The sequence below is a fragment of the Berghia stephanieae genome, chromosome 5 (genome assembly GCF_034508935.2).
Source record: "Berghia stephanieae isolate SIO BIC M18660-M18661 chromosome 5, UCSD_Bste_1.3, whole genome shotgun sequence".
Classification (NCBI taxonomy): domain Eukaryota; kingdom Metazoa; phylum Mollusca; class Gastropoda; order Nudibranchia; family Aeolidiidae; genus Berghia; species Berghia stephanieae.
In genome coordinates this window covers 28,096,023-28,108,892 of record NC_088364.1, presented here as the reverse complement: position 1 = coordinate 28,108,892, position 12,870 = coordinate 28,096,023, and the positions used below count along the sequence as shown (strand labels likewise).

Genomic DNA, 12,870 nt, shown 5'->3' with positions numbered 1-12,870 from the left:
GTTGTTCCATATGTGCAACGTATTTGTGAAAAATGAGTTAAGATAACTATCAACGTTAGCTGGAGGAATTATTTTTTTTATTTAACCTTTATAAAGTGCCCAACAGTTACAATTGTTTTCACTTCTTATCAAGTAAGAATGACACAGCCAATCCAAGGTATAACTGTAAATATTGATCATTTGCAATGCTTCATTTGTAGGTCTCTATTGTTCTGGATGGGTAGGACGAGGACCAGTTGGGGTGATTCTCAACACCATGACAGATGGGTTCGAAACTGGCAAGGTAATTGTAGCTGATTTGCAATCTGGTTCTCTTCCTGCAACCAAGGAGAATCAAAGAGATGCCCTATTGGAGCGAATAAAAAGTTCAGGTTTGTGCAATACAAAATAAAATATAGTAACAATGAACTTAAAAGGGTTTTTATCAACTACTTTCTCAGTGATGATGAAAAAGAATTGTTTAATAATTTATATATTCATTTCTTTTTTATTTTTTTTTTAAATTAGGAATGTGCAAAATACTCTAGTTTTGTTTTTTTTTTAAATAAAAATAATTATAATTTTTCTACGGTTTTGTTTTATTTTTTATACATTTATTTATTTATTTTTTGTCTGTAAAAAACCTAAGTGAACCTTTGTGACATTTGTTCAAATCTTTCCTCATTGTTGCAGTTATGCATGTTCTCAGCCTTTTATTTATTTATTTTTATTATTATTTTTGTTTTTGTAGACTGTGTAAGAAACTTGCCGTGGCTCGGAAAGTAGAAATCTGTTCATCCTGACTTAAATGATACAAATGATCTCCATCTTCTTCTTTTTTAAATGTTCTTAATTGATTTTGTGATTCTTCAGGCTTTTTCATTATGATTTATTCAGGATTACGATAACTTTTAAAATGATTCTTTAAAGTTGCCAAAGTGTTCAGTTTGATCCCCTCTTGTTTTGTTAGTAGATACATGCCTGAGTTAGCATGGTGGAATTATGGCTACTTACTTTCAGACATGAATGGACGAAGCTCTATTCGGGTCAGAGAAGTTTTTCTTCCGTTTATATATTCACCCAGGAATTAATGGATAAATGGGCCTTTTAGATTTTTCAAAAACAAAATAAAGGCACTGTAAAAAGGAACCTGGTCATATTTAAACATTCTGACGCTGATCCATGACATTTCCACTCAACCTGGGCAATCTCCAATGTCAGTTTCCAACAGGGGGAACTCCCTTTGTTTTATATTTAATGCTTAAATTGTACAGATAAATTTCTTTACCAATTTATTGTAGAACAAGTTTAAGTGCGCCTTTCCTATTTTATTCCTTGTTGTGGCAATTTTTCCATCATAATAAGGAAGTAAGATACAATGCCTAATATCTGAATTGACTATGATGTTTTGTTTTATATTTATGTTATTCAGTGATTTGCTTTGGTATATATGTAATTATCATATACAATTCTTTTTCCTGATTTTTTTTTTTCATTTATTTTTTTAATCCAGCCATAACTTTTCAAGAATGGGGAAAAATTGACATGGCTGAGACAACAAATGGAGAAAAGATTGGAAAACCAAGAGAGAAATTTGTAGACATTCCTGAAATGATAGAAATAGCTAAACATTGATATGTTCATGCGTGTCAATTTAAAAAAAAAGAAAGAAAAGAAACAGAAATAAAAGCTTTAATTCAAAATAAGAATCAGTTGTTACGTTATTTGAATTACTTAATAATCACAGGCAATGAGTTTCATTGTTTATCAACAAAATGTCGAAATATCTATCTTTGTCAGAGGCACTCATTCAACTCTGAGCCTAAAGGGGTAATAAATGTCCATTTTTTTAAAAACCTTGAGCTTTTATACAGTGCAATATCCACTAAACGTGCTCAAAGCGTTTTACAAAGGGTCCCTGACCAACAGTAACACGTAACATGTAGAACGAGACATGACGCCTGTTAGGCGATATTAATATTACAATTTTTTTCCTATGTGGACAACACTGATAATGGCCATATACCCATTTCACACCTGAGTACGGTGAGAGAATATGAGTAAAGAGCCTTTTCCAAGGACTCAACTATGCGCCAAGCGAAGCTCGAACACAGGACCTTCCGATCCAAAAGCGAGTGTCATACCACAAGACCACATAGCTGCATACCAACGGACACAATACTAGGACCAAAGTTTTGTCACTTACCACAACACTGACGAGAATCATACCACCGAACAATCGAAGCATATAAATTCACATTAATCCAAAGAAATTCTTGTGCTTAAATTTTAATATCATGCCCTTGCCTTATTCACATCTTTGTTTAACAATTTTTTTTAAAATGAAATTGATCAGGGACGGCAAGGGATGAAATTATGCTCAGGTATTGTGTTTTCTAATTGCGGTACAATCGAGGTAAAGTTGTAGTCCTTCAGAGCCCTTAGGAGTCTATCCCCGGTTTCTCTAGCGTGAAATGGACATAGCAGTTGCTTGCTATCCTTTGGATAGGACGCTAGTCTACCGCAATATACTTTCTTCTAGGAGGCCTAAGAGACCCAGCTACCCATTCGCTGCTGGGTAGATGGGGGGGGGGGGGGGGGGCATGAACAGTCTCTGGGATCGATCTTGGTCCCCTTTGCGTGTGAAGCGAGTGCTCAACAAACTGAGCTATCAGGACCCCATACAATCGAGGTGATCAATCATAAACATCATAATCTTGCATGTCAGTGAACATTGACGTGCACATCATATTTGAAAATAAGAACGCATCAGTTTGTATTGATCTTTAATTTTAGGTAATTAATTCTCAAACTTCAAGTAAGAAAATCAAGGAGAACCATTTTCTTAATTTTTAGCTCATTTTTAATTTTTAATTCTTTACCACTATAATACTTAATACTTGAGCTTTTATATAGTGCAATATCCATGAAACATGCTCATAGCGCTTTACAGGAAGGCCCTAGCCAACAGTAACACTTAACATGTAGGACGAGACATGACGCCTGTCAGGCGATATTACATTTTTTCCCCGTCAGATACAACACTGTTGACGTCCGCGTACTCATTTTACACCTGAGTGCTGTGAGAGATTGTGAGTAAGACCGTTTTCCGAGAACTCAGTTATGCGCCGCTGAGAGTGGGACTCAAACCTAGGACCTTCAGATCCGAAGGCGAGTGTCATACTACAAGATTATATAGCCACCCAGCCGTACTACTACTACTACTACTACTACTACTACTACTACTACTATTACTACTACTACTATTATTATTATTATTATTATTATTATTATTATTATTTTTTTATTATTATTATTATTATTATTATTATTATTATTATTATCATTATTATTGCTTCTGCTGCTTGTGATGAGGAAGATGATGCAATCCATGTATCATACATTGAAAGTATTTAAAACACAGGTCCCAGAAACATCCTGCACTTGAGCTCAGCCTGAGGCCGGTTTCTCTCGTATAGACGCCGATACGAGATTCTCATTTAAAAATCCTATAAACAAGCGACGATTTACAAGGGGAAAAAGAAATCTGCAACAACATCAACGATAAAAAAGCAACATACAGTTGACTAATCCCCCCTCGCAAAAAATCCCAGAGAAATCAAATTAGAGTCTCATTCATTCAAGACAAGGATGGAGACCCACGTGAAAGAGGTCAAAATAGGTAATGATGTGGATTTGGGGTGGGGCGTACATAATATATGAAAAACGAGAGGTTGAGTAGTAATAGCAATGCTTTTACTCTTAGGGTAGGTCATGGGGGTAGCTTATAATTGTAATTAATTAAAACGCATGAGCTTGTGATTGTCCCATTGACTTCTCATGTGGCAGCAGCTTCTAATGGTGCACGCACACTACCTATGTTATGACGATCGACCCAATCAGCAAATTCTTTACCGCACTCGTGCACCGTCGCAAACCCACCCGGAAGCTCCGTCACAACTCACCGTTCAACTTGATGCTCTGCGGTTTCGGGCTCGTTACCACAAAGGATACATATCGGACAGGTGGAAAGTCCCAAATGAGTTTCTTAGCCAAGCGCACAGTATCTATTGATAACCATCATAAAGACGCTAGCCGAAGAAAAGGTTTTCCATTTTTTTCTTCGTATGTTTTGATTTGTTTTCATATTGTGCGGAAAACAGTGTAAATTGTATAGTGGCGCGACACTCCTTCAGATTGGAACTTCCATGGTTCTAGTCCCGTTCTGAGCGGCGCATAATTGAGTCCTTGGAAAAAGGTTCTTTATTCACACACTCACCATACTCGGATGGAAAATGAGTACCTTGTCGTTATCAGTGTTGTCTCTGTTGAAAAAATAAAAAAATAAAATGTAGGCCTAATATCGCCTTACATGCGTAAAGTCTCGTCTTACATGGTGTTGCTGTTGTCTAGGGACACAACGTGAAGCGCTTTGAGTATCTTTTAAAAACAATTAGAAAATTGAGATTTTATATAGCGCAATATCCACTACGCTTTACAAGGGGTTCCTGGTCAACAGGAAAATTTAACATGTAGGACGGGACATGCCGACTGTTAGGAGATATTACAATTTTTCCGACAAAGACAACGCTGTTAACAGCCAGGTACTCATTTTACACCTGAGTACGGTGAGAGAATATGAGTAAAAAGTCTTTTCCAAGGACTCAACTATGCGTCGAGCGAGGCTCGAACCCAGGACCTTCCGATCCGAAAGCAAGTGTCATTCCACTAGACCCATAGAATTAAACGAATTGGGTAAATTCCTTGACTAGACCACATAGTCGCTTTAGTGAATATTGCGTGATAAATGCAGTTTATTATTTTTTTCATGACAATGTTATTGTTGTGGTGACCAATAGGGGTCATTTGATAACTCCCCCCCCCCCCGCCTTGAAATTGCTACAATAATAAGCTATTTAATTTGATAAGAGAAGCCCATTGACTGCTTGGTCGGACTATGTTAAAAAGGAACGCACATCCATCTAATGATGATAATGATGATAGTGATGATGATAGCGAATGACGATGATAATAATGTTGATGGTGATGATGATAACAACGACAGTAACAATATCAATACTACTACTACTACTACTACTACTACTACTACTACTACTACTACTACTACTACTACTACTACTACTACTACTACTAATAATAATAATAATAAAAATAACAACAACCATAATAATAATAATAATAATAATAATAATAATAATAATAATAATAATAATAATAATAATAATAATAAAAATAATAAAATAATAATAATAATAATAATAAACATATAATAACAATAATAATAAAATAATAATAATAATAATAATAATAATAATAATAATAATAATAATAATAATAATAATAATAATAATAATAACAACAACCATAATAATAATAATAATAATAATAATAATAATAATAATAATAATAGGTAGTGCAGTGACTTTGACATGCTACAAAGTGAAGACTGGAGACTGATGACTGATAACAAGGTAGGACGCGAGCACTTCAGAATTAATTTATCAAAGCAGTCGACGAAGAAGAAAAAGGAGGGGCGGCTTTCGTCATCAAAGCCATAAAATCATGACAAACACTGAACACTGAACATCCGTTTGGGTTGGGCGTGTTGTGTTTCCGCAAGGTGTGTTCGTTCGTGGATCACACACTTCACGAACAACCACACACTGCACAGCGTTAGGAGAAATTTTGTATTCGAAAAATAAGAACTAAACGGATGCTCTTTCACCTTTGTTTTCCTCATAATTTGGAAGGTTGGAATTTTGTTACAAGTGATTCTTAAGTGAAATATTTTAATGTTAGACTTATTCGTTTTAGAGAATAACAATAACACTTCACATTACCAGTGCTTTTAATCGCGTTGTTTGGGCTTGATAACCCGCAATGTTTATTTCTGTGGCGTTAGTTAGCATCTCAATTCCCCCACCCCTCGTCGATTTCTTGGTGCTTGTTATTGTAATTTTCTCGTTCAGAATACTCTCAGTCTCAGTGATGGTATTTTGTTCATCAATAAGACAACTGTCCATCAAGAAGCAGTTTCCTAAATAATTTCAGATTTTTAAATGACTAAAGACAAGAGTGAAAGTGAAATAATAATATGAGATTGACAGTAAGAGAGAGAGAGAGAGAGAGAGAGAGAGAGAGAGAGAGAGAGAGAGAGAGAGAGAGAGAGAGAGAGAGAGAGAGAGAGAGAGAGAGAGAGAGAGACTGCCACTGTTTTTGCACTGGAGTAGTATAACATAATAAAAAGATGAGATGAGAAACATTGGTCATTTTGGTTTTCATTTCAATTTCATGATTTCTCAGCTCAGTTTGACACGGTGAGCTTTGTGATCTTTGTCTTAAATCTAAAACAATAGATTACTTGAAATAAAAATGATTAAAATGAATGATACTTATTCAGGTCAAATCAAATTGAAATATTGACATATTTACAGTAAGTAGGTCTTAAGGCCAATGTATAAATTTATCAGTGCAGTTAATATAAGAAAGTAATGTAGTGTATTAACATCAGGCTTGTGGTCAATATTACAAGTCATACTTTATTCTAACCTGAATACGACAGACTAAAATTGATACAAGTGACCCTGAACTATCAACTCATCTTTTAAAATTGTTTTTAAAAAAATATAATTGAAAAACCAATGGAATGGAAAAGATAGGAAAATGTTTTAGAGACATCTTTAATATTATAGACATGTGGCTTCGACATCTTTTAAAAAATATATGCATTATTTTTTTATAGTTAAATACGTAGTTTTATTGTGATATTAATCAGTCTTGCTTTCATTCTAAGGTTTAAATGTAACTGGACGTATTGAATAATTAAAAAAAAAAAGTAAGTTAATTTTTGGAGTGAGGATGGTATTTGAAAAAAAGGAATTAAGTAATTGTTCAAGTGAAATTAAGATTGTGATCTCACTTTAAACTTGATCTAAGTAGAATAATTGCAAGAAATTAAGCCTACGACTATGGCAAGTATAGGAGAATATGGAGTATTCTGGATTGGATTAACAGTTTTTATGAGTCTCATTAGTGGCGGCATGGCCAAGGATATGGCTGATGATGAAGGCAAAATGGGCATGGAGGTTCTGTATGAAATGGTCCATTTCTTTTTGGGAGACATTGTACAGACAAAGAACATATCAGAGTCCTTTTTAAGTAAGTATATTTTCTGTTTCATCAATTTATAAACTGTGGTCAATTTATATTATTTGTTGGTTCAAAATGTACAATGTTATGATTATGACAAATGACAAAGTAGTTCTTTCTATAAATACTTTGCAGAAAATAATTGGTACTCTCGTTTTGTGCTGTGAAGTTCACGGAGTTGGACATACTGATGAAAAAATGTATGAAAAGTTATTGCTGGATTTAATCTCTTTCTGCTGAAAATACTTTGCACTTGTAATTGACTAGAGGCTTAAATAATTACTACTCTCCGTTTTGTACTGTGGAATCAGAAAAAAATCAATAACAAATGTATGATGTTATGATAAAAGTGGTTGCTGGAAAATATCGTACTCTGGCTGAAAGTGCTGTAACTGGGTAACTGGACAAACTCAACATCGAGGCTCATGCAGATGAAAAAAAAAATCTCTTGTTTCAGGACGAATACATGGCATATACATATATTTTGTTTGTAACATGCCAGACTCCTGATTTCAGTGTAGTGATTACTGACTTTGTTACAAAGCAGAAAACGGACAGGTTGAGAGAGAGAGAGAGAGAGAGAGAGAGAGAGAGAGAGAGAGAGAGAGAGAGAGAGAGAGAGAGAGAGAGAGAGAGAGAGAGAGAGAGAGAGAGAGAGAGAGTTACATTCTGCTGTGTCATTTATGTGTCATTCTCATCTTATATTGTGAAATAGTCTATATAGCATGGCAAACGGGATTGCAACAGGACATCCTTTAGTCCCTTAGTTGGAGTGCCTAAGATATTATATGTAGATAACAGTGTGTGCACATATACATTATATCACGCGTCACTAAGAGATCGCATTCCTACCATTCATAACTATAATAACTAGATTTTGGTGATAGTGGACTCACTTGCACACTATGACTGATAAAATGTAGTGACTAAGCACAGGGACTCCTAAATATAGTGAAGATCATGCATAGTATCAGTGTCAGCTTTTGTCTTTGGATCATCCCTCTTGATGTCTCTTATACTTTGGTAAAGATGATCATATCTCTGCTTTTATTTGAACAGCCCCCCCCCCCCCCTTTCTCTCCGTATGTCTATCTCTCTCCCCCTCTCTATCTCTCTCCCCCTCTCTCTCTAACTCTCTCTCTCCCCTCCTGTAACCAAACGTTTTCATAACTTTTTGCTCTCGTCGTTCATTTATGTTTTTAAAAATGTTGAAACGTTATGCTCCATTTGTTACTGTTACACTTATGTTGTTTATGTTTACATATAGTAGTCATAGTCATGTGAAGTGTTGTTGTGAAAAGTTTATCGCCTCGGCTCGTGTCACAGCGACCAATGGCATTGGTATATATATATATATATATATATATATATATATATATATATATATATATATATATATATATATATATATATATATATATATATAGAGAGAGAGAGAGAGAGAGAGAGAGAGAGAGAGAGAGAGAGAGAGTGGGGGGGGGGGGGGGCTGAGTTGTTGTAAACGCATAATTTATTTTTAAAATATGACTCTCCTCTCTCCCCCCCACCCCCACCCCCGGCCCCTAAAAGTCAGGAGTGTGTGTTAAAAAATAGAATTTATCGCGAGTTTTGTTCCTTATTATTACAATGTCGAAAGATGCTGACAGTGCAATCGCAACATACAAGGACAGGTGCCAATATTCGTATAAACTGTAAAAAATATTAAACTGCGAGTTAAAATCCCGAAATATATTTGTTTGCTCATTCCCTTACTTTCTGACTTCATGATGGGAAGAAAAATAAAACAAAAACAAAACAAACTAGCTTTAGTGGAATTTAATCGGTTGAATTGATTTTGCCTTTTTGTATTTTTATCTGCCCCCCCCCCCCCCTTTCTCTCTCTCTCCCTCACACACACACGCATACACACACACACACACACACACACACACACACACACACACACACACACACACACACGTCCCCTCTTCTTCCACGCAAGCGCATGGTTTCGGTTCCCATAACTATATGCAACAAATTGTCGGCTTTTATCAGCATTATTACATATCATAGAATGTCGTGAATTAACAATAACAAAGGCACTCCTATCCTGTCATACAGGATAACTCATCGGGCAAAAGCTTTTGAAAAAAAATATGGTTGAACACACGCCTATCCCCATGAGACGTGAATGGCCTTTGAATCATAAGAGTTTCAACGATCTAGTCAGTTGCATTATTAATAAAACTTGGCTATGTGGTCTGTAGTTTGTAAAGTGAGACAATAAATAGTACAAGATCCACAGTTAAAATGGAGAGCAGGCTTGGATAACCAAGGAGGCCACAGAGGCCGAGCGATAAGTGTCCGGCTCTCAAACATAACATAACATAACATAACATGTGGTATAGGGCAAAATAGGATAAGATCCTTTGAATGCCCTTAATATTAATTAGTAATGCCATAAATCTATTGATTAAATATTACAATGATACACGTGGTAAAGATAGTATTTCAACTTAAATGTACTCATGTGGTGTACAAACATATATCTTTAACCGTGACATGCAAAGCGCACACACAAACACACACACACACACACACACACACACATACACACGCGTATAGAAGATAACCATAATAATATAATAATGCATAATATATACATACAAGATTGAAAGCCATGTCAACAGCAGAGCAAACAAGTATTATTCGTCATATATAAATCTCCCATCATATAATTCCCTGTCTACTAACACCTTGAAATAATCCATAGATTTTGCATTCTTTGTTTCAAATTTCAAACTGTTCCATTTCTGAACAATACGAATACCGAACCAGTTTTGTCTTATGTTTGTTTTGCATCTAGAGACAAAAATCTTAAACTTGTCCCCTCTAGTAAAAGTAATATTAGAATATGAAAAAAAATCAGAAAAGTCTATCCTATCCAGACCATGTACCAATCTATAAACCTGAATTAAATCCCCACGAATTCTTCTATATTTCAAACTGGGTAAGTCAAGAAATTCTAACCTTTCCTTATAAGATAAATACTGTATTGTATAAATTTTTTTGGTAGCTCTCCTCTGTACACTTTCAATACTAATAGATTGTCTTTTATATAATGGGCTCCAGATGCAATTTCCGTATTCTAGAATTGGTCGAACGAGCGATTTATACAAATATAAAAATGTGGTTTTATCAAGACTTATAAAGGTTCTATATATTATTCCCATCATTCTGTTTGCACGGCTAACACAATTATCAATATGTAAATCAAAATTCAAATGTGAATCAAAAGTAACTCCCACATCCTTTTCATAAGGCACAACGGAAAGTAGATTTGACATAGAAGTATCGGTAAAATAATTATGACATGGATTATTTTTTCCTATATGTAATACTTTACATTTCGAAACATTAAAATCCAAATGCCATGTTGTAGACCATTTGAAAAGTGAAAATATATCATTTTGTAGAATGTTATGATGTTCAGTTGTACTATAGATCTTTGTATCGTCTGCAAACAGTTTGCAGGCTGAATTTATGCCACATGGTAAATCATTTATATATAAAAGAAATAAAAGTGGTCCCAATACGCTTCCTTGGGGTACACCGCTAATTACATTCTTAAAATCCGACCCCACACCATTGACAATGACCCTTTGTATTCGATTATTAAGAAAGTCTTTAATCCAGTTAAAGATATTCCCTTTAAATCCATATGTTTTTAGTTTAATGAATAATCTCTCATGAGGTACAGAATCAAAAGCCTTGCGGAAATCAAGATAAACAACATCAATGCATTGATCACGATCAATTAACTTGGTAAAATCCTCCATCACCTGTAAAAGTTGAGTAATGCATGATCTCTTTGATCTAAAACCATGCTGGTTATCGTTTAGCATCGTATGACTTTCAAGAAAGTCATTATTCGGTCTTTCAAGATAGACTCCATAAACCTTATCGTATGTCAATTTTTTTGGGACAATTAGAAAGGAAAACAAACAATAAAAAAAACAACAAAAAACAACAAAACAAAACAAACCCTCAGTACCCGTCTTGTCTCGTTTCTTCCATAAATATTAACTTGGTGACAAGTTCTTCAATCGCGATCAAGTTTAGGGAATGTAACTCTTACTTTCATTGCAGCCTCAAACGAGATCGTTTCTGTATTTTTTTTTCTCTCCCTCCTATCAACTGATAATTAATTGGAGCAAAAGACAAAAGTACTATATACGTAATCTTGATGGTTTAAAGAGAACTCCACTCGGTGACGTGCAATATATGGAGACAAATGGGTTGGAAAAATGTAGGTGTAGGTAAAAATTTGAAAAGATGTGTTATATTTTCAGAGTGCTTGTGCACAAGAAAAATGGACAAGAGAAGTAGAGATTTAGAGAGAAGATGTATAGGTAGTTGATTACTATTGGTGGGCTTATGAAAAGTGATACTTTTTGCTGTTCAAGAGGGGTTGATGAGGAGAGTAATTGAAGAGATATAAGTAAGATCGTTGATGCTTGGTATTTGGCGAATGTACGTACCGTAACAAGCGCATATAACCCAGGAGTGAAATTTAGATTTTTAGCTTAGACTAGTCGAGATAGTTCAAGGCTTAATTTAAAATATTTTTTTTTGTGTATTGTATTTCTCTCTTTTTTTCTGTCACTGTTTCATCACGAAGTGACCGAGTGGTTAAGGCATTGTACTGTGGTCCAGAAGGTCCATGGTTCGAGCCCCGCTTCAGGCACTATGTATTTTCCTTGCTCAAGATTATTAACCCCCAATTTGCTTACTTGGACGACATTGGTGATTCCTGTTGACATCGGACATCTTGTTTGATGAATCATCTATATTCCTTCGTGGAATGCCTAGCCGACGATATCTTATGATGTCGTGGCGGAAGGGTATTAAGAATAGAGTTTCATACACACCTGATCAGAATATATACAAAGGGGTGTAATAAGCAGCATCCTGGCAACAATGGTAATCGATGGGGAAAGGGTGGTGTCGATAATAATGAATTGTGAATAACAAAAAAGGTTTAACGTCTATTGTTATACCAAAAATAGGAATACAAAATCGATGGCTTTGACATACTTTTAAAGGTGAATTGAATCAATAAAATTGAATTTCAAGTAAAATAGTATTGATAAAGCTGGACAAATATTTGAATGAATAATTAGGTTTGCACAAGTGAGCGGAATAACACATACAAGAGATCTGCAATCTACATTCTGTTTTTAGGATAGAGAATAGGCTTCAGTCGTGACGTCACTTCCCTCGTAATGACGCATAGTAACTTAGCACTGGTTCTAAACTATCGGAACAATGGCGGACGCCCTTATGAAATAATTCTCCGACGAGCATAAAAGTGTATCCAGAGGAGAAACATATTATAAATCTGATCATGTTTTGACTTTTATACATTCTGATCACATGGTATGTGAAAAAGGTCTAGCCAGCATGAAGAATAAATAGTGCCGATTTTCTTTGTTTAGAACCAAGCTGCTCGTTGCTGGGCGGACGTGACATCAGACTATTGAATCCAATTGCAAACTGTAGATTTCATGAGGACATTGTTATTGCAGATGATTCATTATGACGTTGATTTCTCTTTCACCGGCGGGTGGTTGGATGGGAGCATCACCCTTGAATCATATACCTATGATGTTCGCATGGGTGTACGATCCGATAGTGATGTCGTTTCTTCTTCTCCTTACTAGCCTATCCTGCTTCTTTGGT

The 12,870-nt window shown here is 35.2% G+C and overlaps 2 protein-coding genes across 5 annotated transcripts in view; both read left to right on the top strand.

Annotated features, from left to right (window-relative positions):
* The window catches only part of LOC144972694 (NADPH:adrenodoxin oxidoreductase, mitochondrial-like), a 36,221-nt gene extending 34,533 nt beyond the window's left edge, over window positions 1-1,688 (top strand). For all 4 annotated transcript variants that reach the window (XM_078914232.1, XM_078914229.1, XM_078914231.1 and 1 more), the window contains exons 11-12: window positions 201-371; window positions 1,493-1,688. In XM_078914232.1, the coding sequence (XP_078770358.1) occupies window positions 201-371; window positions 1,493-1,614 (293 nt within the window). In that variant the 3' untranslated portion in view covers window positions 1,615-1,688. The remainder of the gene's footprint in view (window positions 1-200; window positions 372-1,492) is intronic.
* A 3,902-nt stretch (window positions 1,689-5,590) lies between these two features.
* LOC144972692 (prominin-1-A-like) overlaps window positions 5,591-12,870 on the top strand; it is a gene marked incomplete in the record, with an annotated part of 94,559 nt that continues 87,279 nt past the window's right edge. The window contains 2 exon segments of the mRNA XM_078914228.1: window positions 5,591-5,750; window positions 6,794-7,158. Coding sequence (XP_078770354.1) covers window positions 6,969-7,158 — 190 coding nt within the window.